This window comes from Astatotilapia calliptera, chromosome 3 (assembly GCF_900246225.1).
Source record: "Astatotilapia calliptera chromosome 3, fAstCal1.2, whole genome shotgun sequence".
Lineage (NCBI taxonomy): Eukaryota > Metazoa > Chordata > Actinopteri > Cichliformes > Cichlidae > Astatotilapia > Astatotilapia calliptera.
Genome location: NC_039304.1, coordinates 29,219,124 through 29,244,134, shown reverse-complemented (window position 1 = coordinate 29,244,134; position 25,011 = coordinate 29,219,124). Strand labels below are relative to the sequence as shown.

Below are 25,011 nucleotides of genomic sequence, written 5' to 3'. Positions count from 1 at the left end.
GATCAATGGCCATAAGTACCATTCACAGAGAGTTGGGGAATGGCCAAACGCTACGTTCAGATGATGTTACGCCCCTAGTCTAGGCGGGTAGGGACGCACATAAGGTTGGAGGAGAGAGAGACCAAATCCCCGCCCTGGTTCCCAAGCCAAACATCCAAACCAGTTGTAAGTAAAAAAAGTGATTTTATTTAAGGACAAGAAGCATAGCTCCGGGGTGAGCCCAGGCCAAAATAATAAACAAAACCAACTAAGTCCCACCAGAAAAGACTAACTAAACCCTAAGAAAGAAAAAAGAACAAACAAATGACAGAGCTATCCCTCGCTCCCTGACCAAGAAAACAGGAGAAAACGATTCCAAAAGAAAAGGCAGCTCACCCCTTCCGCTTCAGCCCACGAGTGCCTAAGCTTACAATTCACACTCCCACAAATACACAAGATAAACGCAGGCTGGGAAAACCAGGGTCAGGACTGCGACGGCTGTCAGGCTACTCGCTCGTTCCACACTCTCTCTCTCTCTCTCTGGAGCTGTCAGAGCGGCTTTTTGAATGTGGTCACCTGTTCCATGGTCCAATCAGCTCACTACTCTTCATTAGGGGAGGTACCTGTAGAGAGTCTTAAGCACAGTAAAGAGACACAGAACAAACAGCCCACACAGTGTTCTTATGGCCACAGCCGTAACACCCCCCTTCCCAAAATCAAAGACATCTCCTTTGTAGATGTTTTGGACAGTCATGTTTAAGGGAAAACACGGGATAGGGCATCCGCTAACACATTCTCTGTGCCCTTTTTATGACGGATTTCCAAATTGAAGTCCTGCACCAGGAGGGACCACCTCATCAGCCTTTGGTTCGAGTTCCGCATCCGCATTAGGAATACCAAGGGATTGTGGTCGGTATAAACAATCACAGGCGAGGGACTGCCACCGACATACACCTCGAAATGCTGCAATGCAAACAGCAGAGAGAGGGCCTCTTTCTCAATCGTGCTGTACCCTCGCTGATGGACATTGAATTTCTTTGAGAAATAGCCGATTGGGTGATCCACACCATGATGGTCTTCCTGCAGCAATACGGCACCTGCCCCGTTTGCACTGGCGTCCACTTCCAACTTAAAAGGGCGTGCAAAATCAGGGGCGGCCAGCACTGGCGCACTGCACAGGAGAGTCTTAACAGCCCGGAACGCACTCTGACACGCAGAGGTCCACACAAAAGGTCTCAACACACTAGTGAGGCTAGTGAGAGGTGCGACCACGTCCGCGAAGTTTTGACAGAAACTCCGGTAGTAGCCCACCATGCCGAGGAAACGGCGAAGCTCACGCCTAGTCTGAGGGGCAGGAAAATCCAGTATGGCCTGGATTTTGGCCGAGATAGGGCGCACTTGCCCCTGACCCACCTGCTTTCCTAAGTACGTTACCATGGCTTTACCAAAATCACACTTGGCGAGGTTGAGGGTGAGGGATGCCCTTTCCAAGCGATGGAACACATCAGTGAGTGTCTCCATATGCTCTGACCAGGTGTCTGAATAGACGACAATGTCATCCAAATACACTTCACACTTGCAGACGCCGCCCAGCACGATATTCATGAGCCGTTGAAATGTGGCGGGAGCGTTGCGCAACCCGAAAGGCATGACAGTGTACTGGAGAAAATGGTCAGGAGTAACAAAAGCAGAGATTTCAGCCGCACGTGATGTTAGGGGAACTTGCCAATAGCCCTTTAACAAGTCCAGCTTGGTAACGAAGGTCGCAGAACCGACCCTATCAACACAATCCTCCATTCTGGGCAGAGGATAGGAGTCAGGCTTGGTCACACTGTTCACCTTCCGAAAATCTGTACAAAACCGTGGGGTCTTATCCGCTTTAGGCACTAGGAGACATGGGGAACTCCACGCACTAGAGCTAGGGACAGCAAGACAATTCTCCAACAGATAAGAGACTTCTGTCTGGAAAAGAGCACGCTTAGTGGGATTCACCCGGTAGGCATGCTGTTTGATTGGAGGATGGTCCCCCACATCGATATCATGCTCCAACACGGTGGTACAGGATGGAGTGTCCGAGAAAAGATTAGGATGATTTTCAATCAACCGACACACGTCATTTCGGACATCATTGTCTACCCCAGTTAAATGTGACCTTAAATCACGTAGGATTTCAGAATTCCTAAGTCGTGCGCAGCCCACAGCACAACCGAAAACCAAATCGTCACCTACTGGGTCATACCGAGTTTCGGAAACCGGCACCCCCACAGTCGCAACTGTTGACACACCACCAGCAAAGTAGGGCTTCATCATATTAATATGACACACACGGCACTTTTTCCTCCGCTCTGGGGTGTCGATGACATAATCTGTGTCACTCAATTTCGCCTGCACTGTATACGGACCACTGAACTTGGCCTGGAGGGAAGATCCAGGGACTGGTAAAAGTGTTAAAACTTTATCACCAACCTCAAATTTTCGCTGCACAGCCTTCACATCAAACTTCCTCTTCATCCTACCTTGTGTTGCACTGAGAGCATCCCGTGCAATTGCGCACGCTTTATGCAAACGCTCTCTGAAAGAGCTCACATAGTCTAACACATTTTCCTTAGGGGCAACAGTGTCGGACAGGAAGTTCTCCTTAAGCAATCGCAAGGGGCCACGCACTGCGTGACCGAACACCAGCTCAGCAGGGCTAAATCCTAACGACTCCTGCACACTTTCTCTCACTGCTAAAAGAAGCAGCGGCAACCCCTCATCCCACTCCTTTTGAGACTCAAGGCAAAATTTCCGCATCATCGATTTCAATGTCTGATGAAACCGCTCGAGCGCACCTTGCGACTCCGGATGATAGGCACTAGATTTCCGATGTTTAATGCCAAGTGACTGCAAAACCTGAGCAAAAATCCTAGACATGAAATTAGAGCCTTGGTCAGTTTGAACAGCTTTTGGTAAACCAAAGATAGAGAAAAAGTTCACCAATGCCTTAACAACTGGTTTAACCTTAAGGGTGCGCAACGGAATTGCCTCGGGAAAACGGGTAGCAACACACATCAGAGTCAAGAGGTACTGGTGACCCGATTTTGTTTTAGGGAGCGGACCAACGCAGTCGATGAGGATGTGTTCAAAAGGTTCCCCTAAAACTGGAATAGGGTGTAATGGAGCGGGTGGAATGACTTGGTTAGGCTTACCACTAATCTGACAGGTGTGACAAGAACGACAATACTGAGCGACGTCATTCTTCAATCCTGGCCAAAAGAAATGACGCAGAATGCGGTGATAGGTTTTCCTAATACCTAAATGTCCAGAAAAACTGTCATGGGCAAGACCAAGAACTTTGGGTCGGTACTGTTGAGGCACCAGAACCTGTTTAAACACATTCCAACCCAAATCACCAGCTGTAGGCGGATACCAAGTACGCATCAACACGTCATCCTCGACACTATAAACACGAGGGTACTGGTCGCTAGAGTTGGCCGCGGAAAAACAACTCACAAGAGTTGGGTCACTCTGCTGTGCCGAAACCAACTCCTTTTTGTTGATTTCCAAAGACAGTTGAGGTGTCACTGATGGGCTAATAGGCAGCATCGCCTCAGAGTCGCCCGTCAGTGGAACACGGGTTTCAGATTCAGACTCCGGACCACCACCAGCACAGAGAAAAGAATCAGATAAATCCACGTCACCGTACTTGCGCCTATGCGCACGAGTTACCGCGCAAGCAGGAAAAACAGAGGAGGAATGCTCCTCAGCGACAGGGTTAGGTAATGAAATATCAGGCACCGGTATCTCAACCACTCTCGGGGTAGAAAACACTTTTCCGTTAGCCAAATCATTCCCCAGAATCATCGCAACTCCGGGCACTGGCAACTGGTCGCGCACGCCAACCGGTACCGAACCCGAAACGAGCGGCGATTGAAGAAACACATTGTGCAATGGCACACGTAGTACATCCATTTTTACACCCCAGACAAGAGCATCCGAACCACAAAAAGAGTCATCAGAAAAAGGTAGAATACCCTTCAAAATAAGAGTCTGCGCGGCCCCAGTGTCACGCAGAATCATGATCGGCACCCGATCCTCCTCTTTTTCATTCAACGAAACAAACCCCTCCGACACAAAAGGGCGGTAGCTCTCATCAAAGCCTTCACTTCCCACTCCATTGCTAGGTGAAGTGGAAGCTGACATAGAACGAACGAAACCCACACTTTTCGGCTTCCTCACCGTGTTGGCCTGCTCCCTGCGCTGTAGTGATGGGCAAGCAGCAACGAGGTGCCCGATTTCATGACAATAAAAACATTTGCGATCTGACATAGGAATAGCAGCAGAACGTGTCTGGCGCTTAGGGGAAACCCTATAACTTCTGACAGGACGAGGTGAGGAAGTGTACTCACGGCGCTCTGTCGAAAGTGCAGCACGATGAGTTAACACAAACTCGTCGGCAAGGACCGCGGCTTTAGACAGTAACCCCACCTTCTGCTCATTAAGATACACGACAATGTTTTCAGGGAGACATGTCTTGAACTCTTCCAGCAGGATCAACTCCTTTAGCTGAGTTAAGTCCTCCGCGTGACTGGCAGCCACCCACTTGTCAAATAAGACAGTTTTCTCACGTGCACATTCCACAAACGTTTGACTATCAAACTTGCGACAGGCACGAAACTTCTGTCGATACGCCTCTGGGACAAGTTCATAAGCCCGCAAAATAGTGGATTTGACAACCTCATAATCCAAGCTGTCCGCAATAGAAAGACTCGCACAGACCTCCTGCGCTCTTCCTATTAATTTGCATTGCAGCAACAGACTCCAGACGTCCTTTGGCCATTTTAAAGTGGTTGCGATGCGCTCAAAAGCAGTGAAATATGAGTCAACCTCTCCCTCCCTAAAAGGAGGTACCAAAACAACCTGTTTGCTAGCGTTAAACTGGTCTATGGTGGGAGTGTCGGGGAGTGTACTTACAGGAACGGGAGCAGCGTCACTCGCTCGAGAACGATCAAGCTCCATAGCTCGAATGCGGAGATGCATGAGCTCGACTTCCTTAGCCTTAGCCGCCAACTCCACCTCCTTCAAGCGAAGGGCAAGCCTGAGATCCTCCGTCACCAAACCCGCCCCAACCTGGCCAGCCGGGTCAAATACAGGAGACTGAATGGCGACAGGAGCTTCCGCCCCCGACGGCATCCGCCCCTTGGAAGGCTTCGGGACGGCCCCAGCAGCTTCCGCCCCCACTGCCGTCTCCAAACTCCCAGACCCACTCGGCGAGGTTTTCTGCCCCCCAAACACTCCCCTGTCCACCAGTCTCTCCACCAAACAGTGTTTAATTTCCGCCTTCTTAGCATTCAACGGAACATCCACCCTGAATAAGTTAGCCACTACCAACAAATCTGCTTTTGTGCACCGCTCCAACTTTTCAATGGAGGGACGTTGCGCAAAATCATCCATGTCAAACGACATCACGAGCAAAGCGAAAAAGGAAAACACAACACCGCAGACACCCAACCGCATCCGCGCACTCCAGAGCCGCAAAACTCGCGCACGACGTTTCCCCCCCACCACAAACGCAAAAAGGAAACGAACCAATCACACGAACGAAAAGGGACGAGCCCCCATTTATGTTACGCCCCTAGTCTAGGCGGGTAGGGACGCACATAAGGTTGGAGGAGAGAGAGACCAAATCCCCGCCCTGGTTCCCAAGCCAAACATCCAAACCAGTTGTAAGTAAAAAAAGTGATTTTATTTAAGGACAAGAAGCATAGCTCCGGGGTGAGCCCAGGCCAAAATAATAAACAAAACCAACTAAGTCCCACCAGAAAAGACTAACTAAACCCTAAGAAAGAAAAAAGAACAAACAAATGACAGAGCTATCCCTCGCTCCCTGACCAAGAAAACAGGAGAAAACGATTCCAAAAGAAAAGGCAGCTCACCCCTTCCGCTTCAGCCCACGAGTGCCTAAGCTTACAATTCACACTCCCACAAATACACAAGATAAACGCAGGCTGGGAAAACCAGGGTCAGGACTGCGACGGCTGTCAGGCTACTCGCTCGTTCCACACTCTCTCTCTCTCTCTCTGGAGCTGTCAGAGCGGCTTTTTGAATGTGGTCACCTGTTCCATGGTCCAATCAGCTCACTACTCTTCATTAGGGGAGGTACCTGTAGAGAGTCTTAAGCACAGTAAAGAGACACAGAACAAACAGCCCACACAGTGTTCTTATGGCCACAGCCGTAACAGATGAACAGAATCAACTTTTGGAATTTCAATCATCCATATTTACCTGGATGATTGGGCATCAAGATACTGAGTTAAGTACAGTAAAAAACTTACTGAACAGGTCTAATGTGATTACAGTAACGAGTTACTTTGTAACTTTGCAACACATTACACCCAATACTGCTGGTCAGAAACAACACTCAAGTCAGCTGTGACATTTAATCACTGCTCATTTGGTACTAAGGGGCCAAGGAAATAATCCCCATGTACCATTACACCACCACAAACCTACACTGTTATAGCAAAGCAGGGTGGATCTATGCTTTCATGTCATTCCACATACTGACCCTACAGTAAAACAGGGTAAAACAAACTCCCAGTGACTGAATTATAATTTTATTTGAGTTATTCATTTGACTGGTAGATTATTTTTGCCAGTTAAAAAAAATGGTTTTAAAATCCTACATGAGTTTGAGCACATGAAGAATGCTGTTCCTGAGTCATATTTCCCCAAACAGCTGTCTTTTTTAAAAATGTCATGAACTGTGAAGAGACAAATATTAATCCCTCAACCTCCTGCCACTCATCACCCTCTCATTTTTTCATCTCCTCGATAGCGACGCCTTCACACGTTGAAGCGGCCGCGCCAGATGCCACTGGTTTAACCTTTCAGAATTTCAACCTTCAGCCTACATTCCTGATATAGGCCACTTTAATGCTCAGCGCCCTACTTTCAGTGTTTATGTGTCTGGGTGCGTGTGCGAATTTGAGTGTCTGGTCGCCCCTTTTTGTTCAGAACTGCAAACACTGGTGGAGAGTGAGAGCAAATGAAAGAAAAGAGTGTGCCAGTGGAAACGTTTGCCTTTTTTAAAAACTTTCCCACTTGCTGTTGGGCGGTGAAAGAGACAGAAAGAGGATGGGAGAAATGAGACAAAGACCTGCAGTGACACAGAACGGGGAGCGATGATTGGCAGGAATCGAGAGGAAGGTGAATGTCAGCAACGTGGACAAAGATGGATGGAGAGTGATGGAGAAGAGTATAGAGCTGTGAGAAAGAGAGAAAGAGAGTTTAAATTAAGAGAAGAAAGAAAGAGGGCAGCTGGAGCGAGGGAAACTTTCCCTGTTGGTCAGCAACTTGGTTTGCCAGCTCAGCAAACAAAATTTGACGGCTGATGATTGATCAAAGCAAAAAAAATCTGCTTTTTTATTTGTCTTTTTTCATGTGGATGCTTTTACTCTATAGGATTCTCTTTTGTGTTTATGATATAAGAAAAATCCACCAAATTGCTTGTTCTGATGGCATGAGTACAAGCTTCTGTGTCTCTAATTTTGCTGGCAGCTGAGTCTGTTGGCAAAAGCTTTTTACTCTTGCAGTGCCGCAAACTCCATTTATAAATATGCATCGCTGTTGGCTGACCTTGTTCACATGATATTTTAATGTTTTCTTTAAGTCAAAACATTGAGAAGACGTGATTTACTTCTAACTAGCTGTGTGTAAAGGTGTCAGTATAACCCAGACTACACCTTGTAGTCTTCTAAAGGAAATAAGAAAAGCAGTAGGGATTGAAAATGATGCTGACAGAAAACAGTTCAGTGGATATATAGACAGTGTACTGTAAACTTAGCAGTATTTCTTGAACATCATTGTCAGAAGGGGTGTTTTTATTTGCCTCGCTATCAGCAGGCTTGGGAGGTTTTATGTATTGTGGAGGTGTTTCACAAGTTTTTTGCAGGCCAGCCTTTGTAGACACTAAAGTGTGCATACAAGCTAGTAGCACATGCAGCTGCACTGGAGTAGGAATATGATGAAGTTTCATAGTGCCTAACAATGTCAGCATCAGGTGCATACAGCTAGAGGACGCTTGAAGTACTCTGGTTTGTACTTTGCATGATTATGTTGTTTTTTGTTCAAGTGCTGGCAGTTTGTTTGGTACTAATGCAAAAGTTGAGTAGGTGGAAAAAGATGAGGACGGGCTGTAGATATTAGAGTTGGTGCATGCCAAACTTAAAAAATGTAAGTTTGCCAGCATTTTCTCTGATAATGTTTGTTCCAGAAAACTTTTACCATGCCAGGATATTTATCACCATTATCTCCGGGGAAGAAGGTTATTGTTATTCCTTTAGCCCACATTCAAGTCCATTTAAAGCTCTTATTTGGCTGCTGGCTCCCTTTAGATGATCCCACTTTGCTTTAGTGATGTTGAGGTCCGAGCTCTGGGAAGGCCAATCCATGACTGATTGTGTTCCATTGGATGTGTTTCTAACCAGGTATGCTTTCTAGTACTGTGGCAAGGTGTTTGGGATCATTGTCATGTTGAAGCCAATCAGATGCTTTGCAAATGGTATTCCATTAAAATCTGATGGTACTTTTCTGTGTTCATAATTCCATCCAGTTTGACGAGATCTCAACACCATTGACTGAAATGCAGCCCGGAGCAATGACAAAGCCTCCACCGTGTTTTACAGAAGGCTGTAGACATTTGCTGTTGTACCTCTCTCCAATTTAGAAACCAGTACTGATCCATTACAAACCCACTGATCTCTGATCTCTGCTTGCAAAATTCAGAAACTCAAATTTTTTACTTCAGGTCTCTTTTTTTGGTCGTTTATGTAACCTTCTTCCAAAGTGGTCACAAAGGCTTTTCAGTAAAACCTCACCGGTATTATGTAGCTGCAATAAACCTTTGCTGGCAGCCTCAATCTGAAGTCACCGCGTGGTGACATTGCATTGTGCTGAAGGACGAAGAGATGGAGTCGGTGTGACAGAGCAGGATGAGGAAAAGAAGGGGGGAAGGGAGCAGGAATGACAGCAAGGATTGACAGAAACCCAACGTGACACACTGGACTGAGTGGGCCCGCTAACGGTAAACAAGTGAGCTGCCATCGCGCTGCATGATTAGGAATGTGTATAAAACAAGGTTGGATTCATTTAGTTGAAGCAATTATGTGACACAACCTGATTAGACAATGAACCTGTTCGGAGCAACAACCAAACAGCTGTTCTCTGATAGCTGCTGGGTGGAAGCAGAGTAGAGGCAAATGAAAGGCAAGCTTACCACCTTCCCTCACTTCTTACTCTTCATGCAAATCTGTCTGTTTCTCTCCATCTTTCTCTTTCTATGGTGACAGATGCTGCCTCCTGTGCAGTTTAGCAGTTATCACACGCTCTAAAACACAATGAACACACTGACTCGGAGAGGCACAGATAAAGAAAGATGGATGATAGTAGAGCGTCGGGAAGCTGTATATAAAAAGTGTGTGCGTGTAAGTGAGATCAGATTAAATGTAAAAGTGAGTTACATGAGACGTAATGTCCATTTTTACTGATGCACAAGGTCGTCATGTGACTGCTGTTTTTGGCAGCTTGTATTCCTGAAGATCATTTAGATTCGTTTACTACTGGCTGCTGAGCACTATGTGATGTTTCAGCAGTATTCAGCCACAGCGGTCTTTATGCCTACAGTGATAAATATATTATCTTTAATTGCTCCCACAGTGCGTAATTAAAGGCTCCAAATACCAGGTTTTTGATCATTTTGGACAAATATAGTAGCAGACAACTACTTGCTGATATAGAGCAGAGCAGCGGCGTGCTTAATGGAGAATGAAGGGCTCTCTAAGTGTGTTGTAATCAGAGTGTCTCTGTTATATGCTGTGGTAGCTGTTGTTGCCGCGTGAACAGTCAGGCCTTTGCATATTTATAAAATGACAGCTTGCACTCCAAAGTGTTAAGATGAGATTTTGCTCCAGTGAAGAAAAAAAAAACTCAGTCTTTGATTACAAAGACCTCCAACTAAGTGAACAGCCATTGGTTTGGGAATCTTCCCCAAAAATAAAAAAAAATAAAAAACCCAAAGCAAAACAAAAAACAGTACTTACCAGCTTTTGAATTTACTCTTTTGTCATAGCAAGCATGGAAGACCTGTCACCACACTGATGTCCTAAATGTGTTCTGTGCTTATTTGATTCATTATTCAACTGATTAACGTTTGACATTGAGCTTGATGACTCTTTTACAGCTGTACTAATCTACATATTTGCATCAACAATGGAAAAACGACTGCATGAAATATGAAAGACATTTCCAGAAATGACAAGCCAACAGAGAATTAATTATCAGCCCAATGCAGTGAGCAGTGGAGAGCAAAAGAAAAAAGAGCCAAAGGCTTCCACATATAAAGAAATCTGAGACACATTTTTTAGCTAATCAACATTTCAGACTTGTATTAATAGACAGCAATATTCTTTGCCATGTCTTTGCATGACGCTGCTGTAAATCACAGAATTACATGGGGTCATTTTCTGTGTGTGTGCAGATCATTAATCGAGTGTTTTAGTGCTGGGAACTCTGTGTTAGAGCTCGTCTGATTTATCATGCCAGTATCAGTTGATATTAGCCATTTTCTGATCGATCAATATCAAGATTTATAACAAAGGCAAATATAAAAGGTAAAAAAGAAATTTCGGAAACACCCTTCAGCCAAGTCTGGAAAAAAATATATCAGTATCTATATCGGAATATGGAATTTAAAAGTACCAAGTGTTGTATCGGTCTAATCCGATAATGCCCTATAGTATAATATAGGGCTCTAATCAATCAGTCAGCAGAACTATCAGTGGGAAAAATGACTTGGTCTTATACAGTTTTTGAGAACTGGGCCAGGTTCATTTCAGGCAAAATAAAAAGCTATGATTATAATCAGAATTTTAATTTTTTTGATGCACTGAGAAATGTATTTGCTGTCATGCAGACACACTTTTTCCAACAATTGTGCATTTCATGAAAAGCTTTTTGGGCCAGTGAAAATCATATGAACGTGGTGGTTAACAAACCCGACTCTACTGTCGATATTATAAGTTTTACATTCTTGACGTACATCAAGGCTTTAACGTCATTCCTATTTTTCAGTTATGGATTATTGGTTTAACAAAACAGCTAAAGCAGCTTGATTCACTAAATGATTATTGATCCAGGAGGGCAATAAAAGTAAAGCAATCGTTGCATACAGAAGTCATCTTTGTGCTAAATATGGTATCTGTCTTTGTGTCATGGAAAATAACGACTCTGCATAGCTACTAGTCATCTCTTTTATGGAGAAACTCAATACTTTCCCTTAAAAATACAAGAGACCTATTAACACAATTAAAGACTCACAAAAACAAATATACTTTGCAGGCATATCCGGACATGTCAGACCAATGATAATAACATGGGACAAGCTGTGGCACAGTAATCTACATATCAAGCAGGACAGGATTAAGGCTAAGGTCATAATGTACAAAATTACAAAACAGAGACTTTGGGCTTGTGTGTATGTGTTTATATTGTCATTTTAAATTCCTAAATCTGCCCTTTTTTAGGTAACACACTTCACTAACTTGAGTCCTATCGTGTAGTTGCATTTGGGATCAGGTTGTTTCTACATAGAATATTCCAGTTCTGTTTATAAGCCTCTCAAAATAGCCTCATGGTGCCTCTTTTATAAATACCATAGTACGCTTAAGACTCACAAACACCATTTCCTCTGTCATTTCAGTCAGTGTGGATTTGATAGCAGTGAAGTGAAAATACCCCAGATGAAGTAGCATCTAGTCCAAGTGCTCACATCCTGTATTTGCATCAGTGCATGTGTTATTGTGCCAGATGCTAAAGGCATTAAATCCCCAGTGAAGCAGTCAAAGTCTTTGGCAAAGCCACAGTCCAGAAACAGGCTTGATATACCCGCTGGACATCTAAGAGATGGGGGTGGGTTGGGGAGCTTAGTCTTTACTACTTCTCTATTATTTTTTGCTTTTGTAAGATAGCAGCAAAATTAGCATTCTTCTGATGTTCATAAAAATTCCTGGACCTGCATTAAAGTTGACTAAAGTGTGTTCACATCGATCTATGAAGACCTAATCATTTTCACGATTCACGCAAAAATACATTCTTTTTAAAAATGTGAACATCACCTGTGTGTTGGTTGTCTTTTTCTCCCTTATTGTCTGTATTTTTTACAATACTTTTGGAACTATCTGCAGCATCCTGAACTTCTGGTCGAGCAGAGCCAGCAGTGTCTCACTGTTTTCTTGTTTTTAAATACGTTGCTAGAAACTTAATGATCAACGATCCCGTTATTTTCTTTCTAAAATTACTCCTCACATACTGAATGTGTATATTAAAGATATTTTCCTATATATTGATAACAAGAATAATCGACCTTATTGATTAATGCCAGTGTTATTATTTCCCGATCAATTGGAATCTGTATTTTTAACAGCTGATAAATTCAAAATAAAGACCTTTCAGATTTTCAAATGAACAATTATCGGCACCGATATTGGTCTTAAAATTCTGTATTGATCAAACTCCAGTACTTACCGGGAAATTATCCCAGTATCAGTTGAGCTCTAATTAAAACTAACCCACTTTCTTTGTCTCAAAGTGTAATTCACTGAACATATGTGGCTGATTAATCCACTCACTGCAGTCTGTTGGTGTTCTTGTCTTTAAATGTTTTAATTGCTCTGTCTTAATAATCTGCCTGCTGAATTGTATGTGTGCTTCAGTACTGCCTTAATTGTAAATTGATCGATTCTTCTGTGATAAATTATGTTCTTATTGATTAATCAGCCATTTGTGTTCTTCATTAACTGACACTTATCTTGTCAGACAAAATTTCCATGTTAATAAAAGGAAAGCAGCAGATAATTAGGAAGCTGGAGCCATAAAATTCTGGGCATCTGTCTTAGTTGTTAATGATTTTTCAGTCAATAAATGACGATTTAATGAATTAGTTGAGAAAAAGCAAATTTATTTATTTAGGTAATTGTGGGCTAGTTTGGTGCCAAAATGACCAAATATTAAAAGACTCCAGCTTTTATGAGCTGTTTATGCAGTTGTCTGCTAAGCATAGGAAGTATGTAAGACATTGTGCATTGCATGATTTTACAGAATTGCATTTCAGGAGCAGCGAAGAATGGCTTGGTTTTTTTATCTACAGACTGATTGAGTGCCAAATACAAGCTGCCTGTATAGTGTCACATATAGCACGAGGACACACATGGCAGGACGGTATATGGAGCAACGAGGCGAAGCAGACATGTGTGCCTGCCCAAACCACAGACAGCCTCCGTTCAGTGAATAATTGATAACGACAACAACACTGTAGGTAGTTACGGCACCAAAATGGATTTGTATACAATTTTGTAGACTGATATCTGTTGGCTCACAGATCAGTTGACTCTAATCTGTCTGCAGGATTTTCTCGCCATTAGATGATTAATATTTTTTGTTCATTTTTTTTCCCCTTTTCCTCTTCAGCCAAAACTATTATATCCCAGTCCAGCATCCAGGAGGCTGGTAAACAGATGCTGCTTTCTCCGAAACACAAATGCTGAGGAGGACAAATCTGAGTGCTTCCAGAGGCTGAAGTGATGCAATAAAATCATAAAATAAATGAGTGGATGCCTCCACTGAGTGGCTGTCAGTGCGAAACTGATACTGAGTGAAGGAAAGGCAGAGAGAGACACAGGCACAGTGGCAGGGGTGATAAAAAATAAGATGCTGATAAATGCAATAAACTGATACACAGATGAATGTAAAGGGAGTGGAGGAGAGATGGATGGTCAACAATGGAGGAACTGAAGGTTTGTGTGTGTGTGTGTGTGTTGGGGCTCTTTGGTGACTAATCATTTCCGTGCGCGACGCAGAGAGAGACACACAGCTCCCTCGGGGCCAGCAGTTCATTTTCTGATGAGTGCACACATGCGAGCGAACACGCACACAAGGACACACACATGAACTTGCAATCTCCCCCCCCCCCACCCACCCGCTTCCTTTAATAATCTGCAGACAGAATACAGTCATCGGTTTATGGGAGCATGAATTGCGCACGGGCACGCTCGCTCGCACAAAAAGTGATGTCACAAGGTCCCCCATTCCACGTTTAAATGTCAGATTGAGCACAATGCTTTCAGATAGGCACAATAACAACCTGAGCGCGCTCACTTCCTTTCAGCCTCGGTAAATGCTGCAAGCCAAACCACAAAAAAATCGCTGCTCTGTGGCACTTGAGATTCTCAGTGTGGGTAATTTTCCAAAATAACAGAAAATAGTGTAAGATGACAGCATGGATGGTAGTAATACAAAGCAGTTCTTGCTGACAGACCTGCTGTCCACTCTGAAAAATGTCCCGCTGTGTGTATGTGCAGCTGTCATCTCCACATGATCCAACATCAAATGTCTTAACTTGGTTTCTGAGCGACAGTTTGTCAGTTTACTTTGTCCCAGTGAGGAAGAAAACCCCAAACAGTTCAAGGCTGCAGACCTTCAGTGTGTATTCCAGCTGCTGCTGGTTTTGTGCCATAAATCAGGGCAAGCTGTGATTAAAAAGTCAGATTCTCACAATAATGTAAGGAAGTAAAATAGAACATGGCTGCAAGCGGCAAGTCAATGTGTGGAATTTCTCCCACTGCACCGATCTGAGCGTCGTTTGATGTTATTTGCATGTCAAAGGTCCCTATGTATGTGCTGCTGCAAAATGCAGTCTATTAACAGGTCTTGCAGATAACTAAAGTGTATGAGAATAAATGCAAAAGCCCTTCAGTTGCTCCAGACCAATCTCAGGTGACATACTAACATCTGAATGAATGAATCGTGCAGGTGAACCGTTATTTTGCCATTTCTTTAACCATGAAAGTAGCACCTTAAAAATCCTGTGGCAGTGGGATGTCTGGAGTCGTGACTGGGAGGGCCTCTGATTGAATTCCCAGACCAGTGCAAAGATCAATGCGGGGAAATTAAATAAGCTTAGCTTCTCCTTCCACCTTTGCGATGCCCGCGGGAGCAGCTTTTAGCTCCTAGTTGCTGCGGTGGAGCTACAGTAACGTGCAGTAACAAACACTGTCGCTGTAAAGGTGTGAAGGTGCCTGAAATTAAGCGACACGCTTGACCAAGTTTCATTTTCCCCTTTGAAAACATTGTTATCAGCCGCTGGTTTGTTGGCTGTCGTTTCTCACAATCGCACAATGGTGCATTAACTTATGTAAAGTGCTTAGGAAGAAATGTTGATGCACTTTCTCATTTTATTGTTACTTTATACAAATATCAACACAACAAAGTGTTTTAATATAATAATATAATTTTGATATAATGGATATAATATATATCATCAGTAGTACGCATTAACACTGGTAAAAAAACCAAAACTTGGCTGATATATCTTATTGTTTTTGTTGTTTTCTGTACTAATAAACAAATGAATAAAGAATATTTACAAAATATCCTGAACACTTGTGTTTTTTTTTAAGTGTACCTCGACTTATCCATCTGTCCTTTTGTCTTTTAGCTCCTTCTCCCTCTGTCCCACAATCCATTTCTGCTCTACTGGGACTAATTACTAATTAACTTTCAGTCCCACAGCGCAAACAGAGTCGCAGAGGGCAACAGCGACATACAGTATTTAATCACTTGTTGTGCGTGTGCATAAATGCCTGCATCGGCCCTTTTATGTGTGCTCCATGCCCCTATAACAGTATCCAGTATTTCTGGAGGATTGACTTTAAAAATAAGAAGTACTCATTGTGCTTTTTTTTCCGTGCAGGAGGCAACACCATGACAACAGAAATGCAGGAGATCGCCATCACGGAGGATAAGCCTTTACTCACGGGTCAGGCTGACACCACCAAGGTCTGAGATGGAGCTCTTACAGATACATGCATGTTATACAAGACTAAATCTCCAATATACTATGATTTAATGTAATCTGATCAATAAAGAACATCCGCACACACACACACACACACACAGTGAGCATGACATGAAAGCACAAGCAAACCAAGAGAAAGAAAAAGAGGGCTGGTGTATGTGCAAGTGTGTCACTATGTGTCCTTGCTGTGCATGTGTGCATGAATGAAAGTGTTTTTGAGTCTGAACAAAGCCTACATGTGACAACATGTGTTCCAAGCACATTTGTGCATGACTTTGTGCGTCAGTGTGTACTTATATAGATGTGTGTGTGTGTGTGCGCACAGCTGCAGCGCTGGCTCATATCTGCCAGGTTGACGTCAAAGCCCCGAAGGATCGGGAGCAGATCCTCTGCTCTGCTGGGCTGATGTTGCCGTGCAGATGCAGCGCTGCAGAGCAGAGCCCCCTTGTGGACAAAGAGCAAAACACAGTAGTGAAACAAAAACAACAGAGATTTTTCTGCAGTGGTTCTCCTGGTGTGAACCCCAGCTTTGGCCTTTCTCAGTCGAGTTTACACGTTCTCTAGTTGACAATGTGGGCACTCCACAGTGTGGCTTCCTCACATGGTCCAAAGACGTGCATGTTAAGATAACTGGTAATTAACTCTAAACTAGCCATTAATGTGAGGGACTCTGCAGTTTCTAACTCGATCCAGTGATTTTTTTAATCTATTTTCCAAGCTGTGACTAGCATTGATCTCTTTTAGTAACTAATTTCCTGATTTTTAATTGTTTTTAATAATTAATTAATACTTCTTCTATCTTGATATATGCTTCAGGTAAAATGGTAAACAGCAGTTTTATCAGAACATGACCAAAAACACAAGAAATTCACAGAGAATTAGAAGTGAACAGACAAACCAGTAATGGACAAGCAAGATCCGGGACTTTATATACACCACACATGGTGACCTATGACCAGCCGTCATAGGGAGAGAGGCGGGGCATACCCTGGAGAGGTTGCCAGGCTGTCACAGGGCTAAAAGATGACAAATCAGTCTCACCGATTAATCGTGGGAGTGTGGAAGGAAGCTGGATTAACCCGGGAGAGAACCCAGGCAAGCACAAAGAGGACATGACTTCACATAGTATTCAGACCCAGGACCTTCCTGCTGTGAGGCAACAGTGCTAAACTCTTTATATACACACAAGGAGCTCGTGGGGAACAGTTAGAAACAATCAAGAAGTCAGGGTTTACAGGAGGATAGTACAAAAAGCTCCTGTGTCTTCTACATACAAGTTTTTGACCTCAGTGGGAAAATAAATGAGGTCAAAGAATTAAATCAAAATTTGTAAAAGAGGACAAAATCAGCCCAGAGAGTGTGACCGCACTTATGAAACAGTAGCTGTTGTTGACGTGGTTCTGCTGTGGACTACCGGACACACTTGGCCCTGTCGGTTCTTCATGCACCCACAGCGTCCTACCAGTCACAAAGTTAAATGAAGTGCTCGCCCTCAACTTATGTTTTCTCTTCCCGCTGAGATGATTTAACTCTTAGGCAAGACCCACAGCATCCGCGACTGAAGCCAGATTAATTAATGATAATCATAAAGTCTGGCAGTACAGCCTTCATACTTACTAAAGCTGGGCTGCCAGACAGACGGAATGGGTCTTTAACCAATGCAAAGAGAACCACACCATCATGACTTTGATCATTTTAATATAGCAGTCTGTTTGTGCATAGAGTATTTGACTTTCACAGGGCAACAACTTCAAAACATCTTGATAACAAGTAGCTTTTACTGCCGTAGTCTGCCTGTGGGCTTATTGCTTATTCTTTATAACTCTAAATATATGACATATGAGAACTGGAGTGCTTCTCAGCTTGATGATCTGCATCATGGTGTTCATTTGTGTTTGTGATTGGTCTAATTTGAGTTTCCTCTTTCCTTTTGGATTTCAGCAGCAAAAAAATGTATTGTCCATGTAACTCAGAGACCTCTGAGCAAAAATGACAGAATAAAGAGGGGTGATGCAGACAGAAGCTCTAAAGATATGGAACATATAACCTAAACTGGAAATAAAAAGCAGCAACCTGTAACAGCCTGTAATAATGTGTTTTTCACCCTACAACAACAACAACAACAACAATCTTTATTTATAGAGCACATTTAAAAGCCTTGGGCATACCAAAGTGCTTTACATAAAACAATAAAAAATAAAACAGTTCTCACACCCTTACCCTACAGGGTAAGGGTGTGAGATGTGGATCAACTTTTTTGTGGAAAAGGTCACATAATGGTTCAATTTGTTGACCATTATGTATCACTCACTGGTATCTACTCCACCCAGGTCACAACCTCCACAGTAATTGATCGACAGTCAAGGTTTTCAATAATCAGGCCCCATCTCATCCTAACGACCTCATAGTACCGTATCACCCCATTAGAGCACTTTGCTCTCAGACTGCAGGCCTACTTGTTGTTCCTAGAGAATTTAAAAGGAGAATGGGAGGGAGAGCCTTCAGATCTCAGGTCTCTCTTCTGTGGAACCAGATCACAATTTAGATTCAGGAGACAGACACTGTTTCTACTTTTAAGATTAGGCTTAAAACTCTCCTTTTTGCTAAAGCATATAGCTGTGGCTGGATCAGGTGACCCTGAATCCTCCCTTACTTATGCTGCTGGGGACTTCCCATGATGCAATTCTTCACTCTGTGTTTATACACCTCTCTGCATGTAATCATTAGATTAAAATTTTCTCCGGCTCTCTTCCACATCATGTCTTTGTCCTGTTTTCCTCCCCTCACCCCCAAACAGTTGCGGCAGATGGATATAATTATTATAGTTTCGTATTTTCCAATTCATTTGTATTTTTATATCATTTTAACTTTGTTTTTAATTCAGTTTACTTTCAGTTAGTTTCTAGAGTGGATTTTCTAATTTCAGTTTAGTTTTAAATGTATGAAAATGTTTAGTTTTAAGATTTAAGAAAAATCAGTTTTGAAAGTAAGATCACTCACAATATCCTTTTAGACACCAGTCACAATAAACATGTCTCTCGTTTTTACTAAACTAACAGGTACTAAAACTAATGACATTTCTACCTATTTGACTTATTTTATTATCAAAGTTCAGTTATTTCGGTTTGTTTTATTTATTTCAAGTCATTTATTTCAGTTAACTATAAAGTGTTTTTTTCAAATCTAGTATTAGTATTTAGTTTCATTTTGTAAAGTATAATAACCCCGCTCCCTGAGCCTGGTTCTGCCAGACCTTTATTCCTGTTAAAAGGGAGCTTTTCCTTCCCACCGACACCAAGTGTTACAGAGAGGATTGTCCTGATCATTGGGTTTTTCTCTTTATTATTTTAGGTCTTTACCTTACAATATAGAGTGCCTTGAGTTGACTGTTGTTGTTATTTGATGCTATCTAAATAAAACTGAATTGAATTAATCGAGCCAGCAGCCTCTCTTCAGTCACCAACCCTCTAGGACTTCCTCTTTTCTCCTCAGCGATGACTTCCATCTGTGCCCACGCCCATCTCCACTTCAACTTCCCACACTGTTAATTTTCTAAGAGCTTGTGATGCTAGTAATTCATTAGTGGGGGTAAACGGATCCAAAGCTGCAAGTGAGCCACCCGTTTGAAACCCGCTGTCAGCACTTCCTCTGTTTAATGCCAGGCATGTCACAACCACCTGCTCCTCTGAAGGGGCTCTCTGCTGGGGTATCAGCCGCGTAATGCTATCCATCCTGCCTTTGTGGGTGTCAATTAGGAAGCAAAGCCTCTCTAGACATGAAAGAACAAAGAAATGAAAGAACAGCAGGCTGAGATGTCACTCCTTTGGACTCAATTTTCAGTAATGCACACTAAAAAGATAAATTTAAGGAGTCCTAATTAAGATTTTTTTAAGAAGCAAAGTGAGAATTTATTCTGATTTGTTCAGCTGGTGGGTAATGAGTCCTTCTTAGTTTTTAGCTTGATTTACTTTTAAATAAATCTTGTCCCCGTAGTACCCAAACAGGCAGGACATCACTTACTTCCAAATGTAAAAAGAAATCTTTGTGCACATTTTGCTAATGAGACTGTCGCTCTTTTTCTAACAGGATGCTGAACTGGCTGCTAGGATACTCCTGGACCAAGGACAGGTGAGACTGTCTGTGAAATGCATGCTAATGTGTTTGAATAAGCATTGCATTATTACTATTATCGAGTTATAAATGAAATACACAGTTATTTTATTCAACTTTATTCAAGTATATTTAGTAACTCTGCAGAGGCTTCTTTTCCAGTCAGTAGTCGATAGGAAAAATATAGAAGCGGAATGAAAATCGCTGCACAGAAGAGTTGTTAGTAGGGTTTGGAAACTATTAATAATGGATTTAGCTGTATTTTACAGATTTTTGCAACAAGACAGGTTTCTGTGAGTGTTTTATTTCTTCATTGTGCCCCTTTCCCATGAATATGGTGCCCATCCTGTTGTGTCCCACTGACGTTTGAAAATCAGCCCATTTTTTTGAGCAGTTGAGAACTAACTTTGCATCGTACAGTCATGTAACAAGAACATTTTCACTGCACTCTCTGCAATTATGTAAAAAAATTAAGTGCACTCTTACTGCTTCCATAGGAATTACGAGGTGCACTTGATTAACTCATCATCAGCAAGCGTGAGCAGAAGGTTTGGGGATTTGCTGCTCTGGAGCATTCATACGTGTGTTAACACACAATGCCACTGTCTTTCTAGGAGTGGACATTGGAGCAAATTCCCCCCAGTTTCTGTATGTGCAACACTCAGAGCTACCCTAAAAAATACAAGAGCTACATCTCAGACTCTAAATGTTAGGATATTAAATGTTAAAGTTCATGACAGCACAATTAGAAAAAGACTGAACAAGCTTGGCTAGCTTGGACGGACTGCCAGGAGAAAGCCCCTTGTCTCTACAAAGAACATGCCAGCATGGTTTAAGTTTGCAAAGTTGCATCTGAACAAACCGCAAGACTTAGACAGATGACACCAAAGTGGAGAGACCACGGCTGGAGAAAACCAAACAAAGCATAACAGCACGAACAGCTCATACCAACTGACAGGTGGTGGAGGGGTGACGGTTTGGGCTTGTTTTGCAGCCACAGCAGTTGGGCACCTTGCAGTCACGGAGTTGACCGTGAACCCCTCTGTAGACCAAAGTATTCTAGAGTCACATGTGAGGCTGTCTGTCTGACACCTAAAGCTTGGCCTTAACAGGGACGCCAAACACACCAGCAAGTCTACAATCAAGTGGCCCAGTTAGAGTCCAGACTGATTGAAATGCTGTGACCTTCAGAGAGCTGTGCATAAATGAATGCCTGCAGACCTCAATAAAGTGAAGCAATGCTGTGAAGAAAATTGAGCTAAAATGTGTCCACAATGATGCGACAGACTGATAAAGTCGCACACAAAAAAAGTGATTGAGTTATTGCTGCTAAAGATGGTTCTACAAGCTGCTGAATCAGGTAGTATGCTTAGGTTGTCAGAGGATGGTAGTTGAAATGAAATTGCATTGAATTCCCATGGACAGAAAGTCATGAATAAATCTATGAGCTGCGTCTTGTGAATCATCACAGATCACAGTGTCCCAAAACTCAGGGCTATTTGTTCCCTTTTCTTTTTTTATGGATTTATTTCTGCTACATTAAACCTTAGTACAGTGATGGTTGAAAATGTGAAAACACATCTGTATCCACTTTGTATATAATTTGCTAATTAAAGACCAAAGGCTGTCAAGGACTCAAGCTCCAGTCTTTATGATGCTCTTTAAAACTTAAAGGCAGGGTTGAAGAAAAACAGTCATTTTAACATTAGCATGTTAGGGTCAAACCAACTTTCTGGACAGAAATAGAAAAAAGGCAACACAAGCTCAGGTTGGCAATGATTTTAGAAGAATACTCCAGTAATCGAGATGGGTCGATAGAAATGAAGCACAAGGCTGTGGAGTCTGCTGGTAAACCAGAGTGAGGCTGCAGAAAGACTGAAAGCTGGCATCCATGTGAATGGACTGAAAACAAGCTGTTGAGTGAAAGCACAGGAGAAATCAGATCCAGGGAATGAGTGGTGAGCTGCAGTAAACAGACCCTGCAGGGGGAGGAGCTGAGGAGCCACAGGTGTGGCTGATCTCACAAACTTATGAATACAAAAAGAAACACAAGAGATATTGGCTGTATCCCAATTCAGGGTCTGCAGCCTTAAAGTACGCAGCCTCAACAGTGCTCAAGGGCCGCGTACTCAAAGACCGCTAAGGCCGGAAGTGCGAGGCTTGTGAAATGGGACGGTCTAGCCTCCGTCGCGCTGCCCAGGTTGTCTAGCAACCATGATACTAACAGCTGGAAACGTTTCATGCAGCTTTGTTTGACAGAAATGAAGTAGAATATATTTTGTTCATTTGTTTCTACGTGAGCTTTGTGTGATTTAAAAAGTATCTGAGGCTGAGACCACAGGACTGTAAAACATGATAGTTGGGCTTCATTTCTGTACTGAACAGTCATTTCAAGATTAGCTAGTAAATAACAATTAGCTAATGTTGTTCATGTGGTAATGTAAATATAATATGGCCAATATTATATTAATCATTATTAGTTATTACAGCAGTGAACATGAACTCTGTGTCAAATACTGAGTCTCAGTAAAGATTCAAGTTGCATTTATTTATATGTCCTATCACCTTAAATCTTCACTCAAAGACAAGTATCTGTGACAGTGCATATATAGATGTATTATAAATAAGAGACAAATATTGTTCATTTAATATGTTGGCATTACTAAATTTGGCTCATTGCTTACATATATTTATAAAAAGAAAATGTACGAGCTGTGATAACTGTTTCTGATAAAATGAAGAGTAGACTGATATATGAAATATTCCTTTATTGGGTGAGAAAATCAGACCATGTCATAACTGCTTTAAGTCATACAGAATAGATATCAGAGCCTTAAACAGGCTGACTTCGGCTAAATGGGTCAAACTGGGCAGAAAGTATACAAACACATAACATCCTTATAGAATATGATGTAACACTATAGACCAACTCACCTCAGAATATATAAAGCATATAAACAATTACAGCAATATGATGCAACAAACACAGCAGTGCTACTAATCCAAAATACTCAAAGCTTCATAGAACTGAAACAAACATTTTTTTTTAGGTCCGTTCTGCTGCTGATACATACTTTAGGTTTCTGAACATTAAACTTGTTGCTGCCTTTCATAGTGTGTAACTTGAAGGCCCTGAGTACTTTCTCACACACTGGAAAACACTGGAATGATACAATTATTTGAACATTACCTAATAAGACTGACTCAGGACAGACAATTAGTTATTTTAAACTTTTCTAGCAGTCCTTCACAAACAGGGAACAGTCTGTCTATTCTCTCCATCTGTCAGCTGCTGCTGGCTCTTCCTCCTCCTCTTCCTCACACACTGTTGAGTTTGTCCTGGTGGATCATCAGGGGTGCAAAGCCTCACAGATGATGTGCAGCAGTGGGTCCCTCAGTCTGTCCTCACTCTGGACACTTGCAGTTGTCACACATGGAAATCAAATGTGTGATAAGCTGCAGGATTCAAACAAAAGTGTAACTTATAAACACATGTTCGTCCTTTTATTACACAATCAGAGAGAAAGAAACAGAGAGCGAGTGCAGGACAGACAGACAGGTGAAAGTCTCAGGTGTATACACTGCTACAAACAGGAGGATTTAGTGTTTGTGTTATTACGAGTGCTAAACAAGAAGAGTTCCCAGATGGTACAGTGGGCACATGTGTGACTGCTGTGATTAAAGCATCTTTCTTTCAGCTTAACGAGTGAACCGTCAGCTCGTTCAAACACACGTTAAAGTCCGTTTGGCTCGACACCACCGAACAGAGGCAGCAATATAACATAGCTAACATTAACAGTGCAGTGAATCCTGCTTGTGCCGTGATATTCAGGACTGCAAACCGAGCAGCATCACTGACTTTCAGCTTGTTGTGTTTGTGGATATATGACTGACTTTAATTATCCACAAAATCATCACATTCTGCCGTCTCAGTGTGGACGGGAGGCCAAAACGGAGAGAAAACAATGTTTTTGTACGAAAACGCATTAGTGTGGACGTAGCCATAGATAGAATAGGGGGATAGAAACATCCCCCTGTGACACTCTTATCTGTCAGCCTGTCTCAAGTATCGCAGTCTAGAAAAATTGGATGACCTGAAGTGGAGGAATGGATATAGAACTTGCAATTTATTAACTTGAGTGTATACAAGGACCACATCCATACAGAATTTGCAAAGAGCTAGAGAGGAGTACTCAGTTTTTGGAGACAAAATAAGAGGCAAGACATGGTTTGGACATGTGCAGTGTAGCAGTGGTGGATGTCTTTGACAAAGGTTGTTGAATATGAAGAAAAAGAGAAAGAACTTGTTGAAGATGAGTTGGTGCAGGGTTGGTGAGACAGGGGAGGATGCTAGGGACAGGGCGAGAGGGAGGCAGACGATTGGCTGTGGCAAGCAGCCAAAAATAAAAGAAAGTTCATGCACCGAAAAGGTTATTATTTTTGTTTTCCATGCCAGATGTTACCATCAGGTTGACGTTGTTAAGTCTGTGTTTGTTCGTGTTGCTTTCTCTAGGAGCACAGTGTTGAGACTCCGCATGGCGTCCTGCACGTGACCCTCCACGGCACGCGAACCACCCGTAGGCCCGCCATCCTCACCTTCCACGATGTGGGTCTGGACAGTGAGTAGCTCTCTCTCCAAGTCAAACAGTCTCTTGCTTGTTACCGATTGCGTTTTTTCCTCATTATCTTTGTTTACTCTGTTTTTGTTACCTGGCAGGTAAGAGCTGCTTCTCGCCTCTGTTCAAATTCGAAGAGATGCAGGAGATTGTCAAGAATTTCACCCTGATTCACATCGACGCCCCAGGACAAGAGGAGGGGGCCGCCGCCTACCCTGCAGGGTGAGACAGTCATCGTGTTTGATAAGGTGTCCTGCAGTAACCTTGCAATTTTTTTTTTAAAGTAAACTTCTGAGAAATGGAAACAATCTTCCGTACAGGCCTGAACCTAATCTCTTCTAAAAATCCTTACCATTCTCCTCTCTCACATCTCCCCCTGCACCATCTCTGTTCTCTAATGCGCTCTTGTCAGAGGTT

General features: G+C 42.7%; 1 protein-coding gene across 2 annotated transcripts in view; it reads left to right on the top strand.

Annotated features, from left to right (window-relative positions):
- ndrg2 (NDRG family member 2) overlaps positions 1–25,011 on the top strand; it is a 55,742-nt gene that overhangs the window by 19,424 nt on the left and 11,307 nt on the right. Inside the window, exons 1-5 of one of the 2 annotated variants that reach the window (XM_026162716.1) lie at positions 7,057–7,347; positions 15,764–15,849; positions 19,955–19,996; positions 24,492–24,597; positions 24,696–24,816. In XM_026162716.1, the coding sequence (XP_026018501.1) occupies positions 7,143–7,347; positions 15,764–15,849; positions 19,955–19,996; positions 24,492–24,597; positions 24,696–24,816 (560 nt within the window). In that variant the 5' untranslated portion in view covers positions 7,057–7,142. Of the gene's footprint in view, positions 1–7,056; positions 7,348–15,763; positions 15,850–19,954; positions 19,997–24,491; positions 24,598–24,695; positions 24,817–25,011 lie in introns of those variants that run through there. The other variant, XM_026162715.1, reaches the window with a different exon arrangement.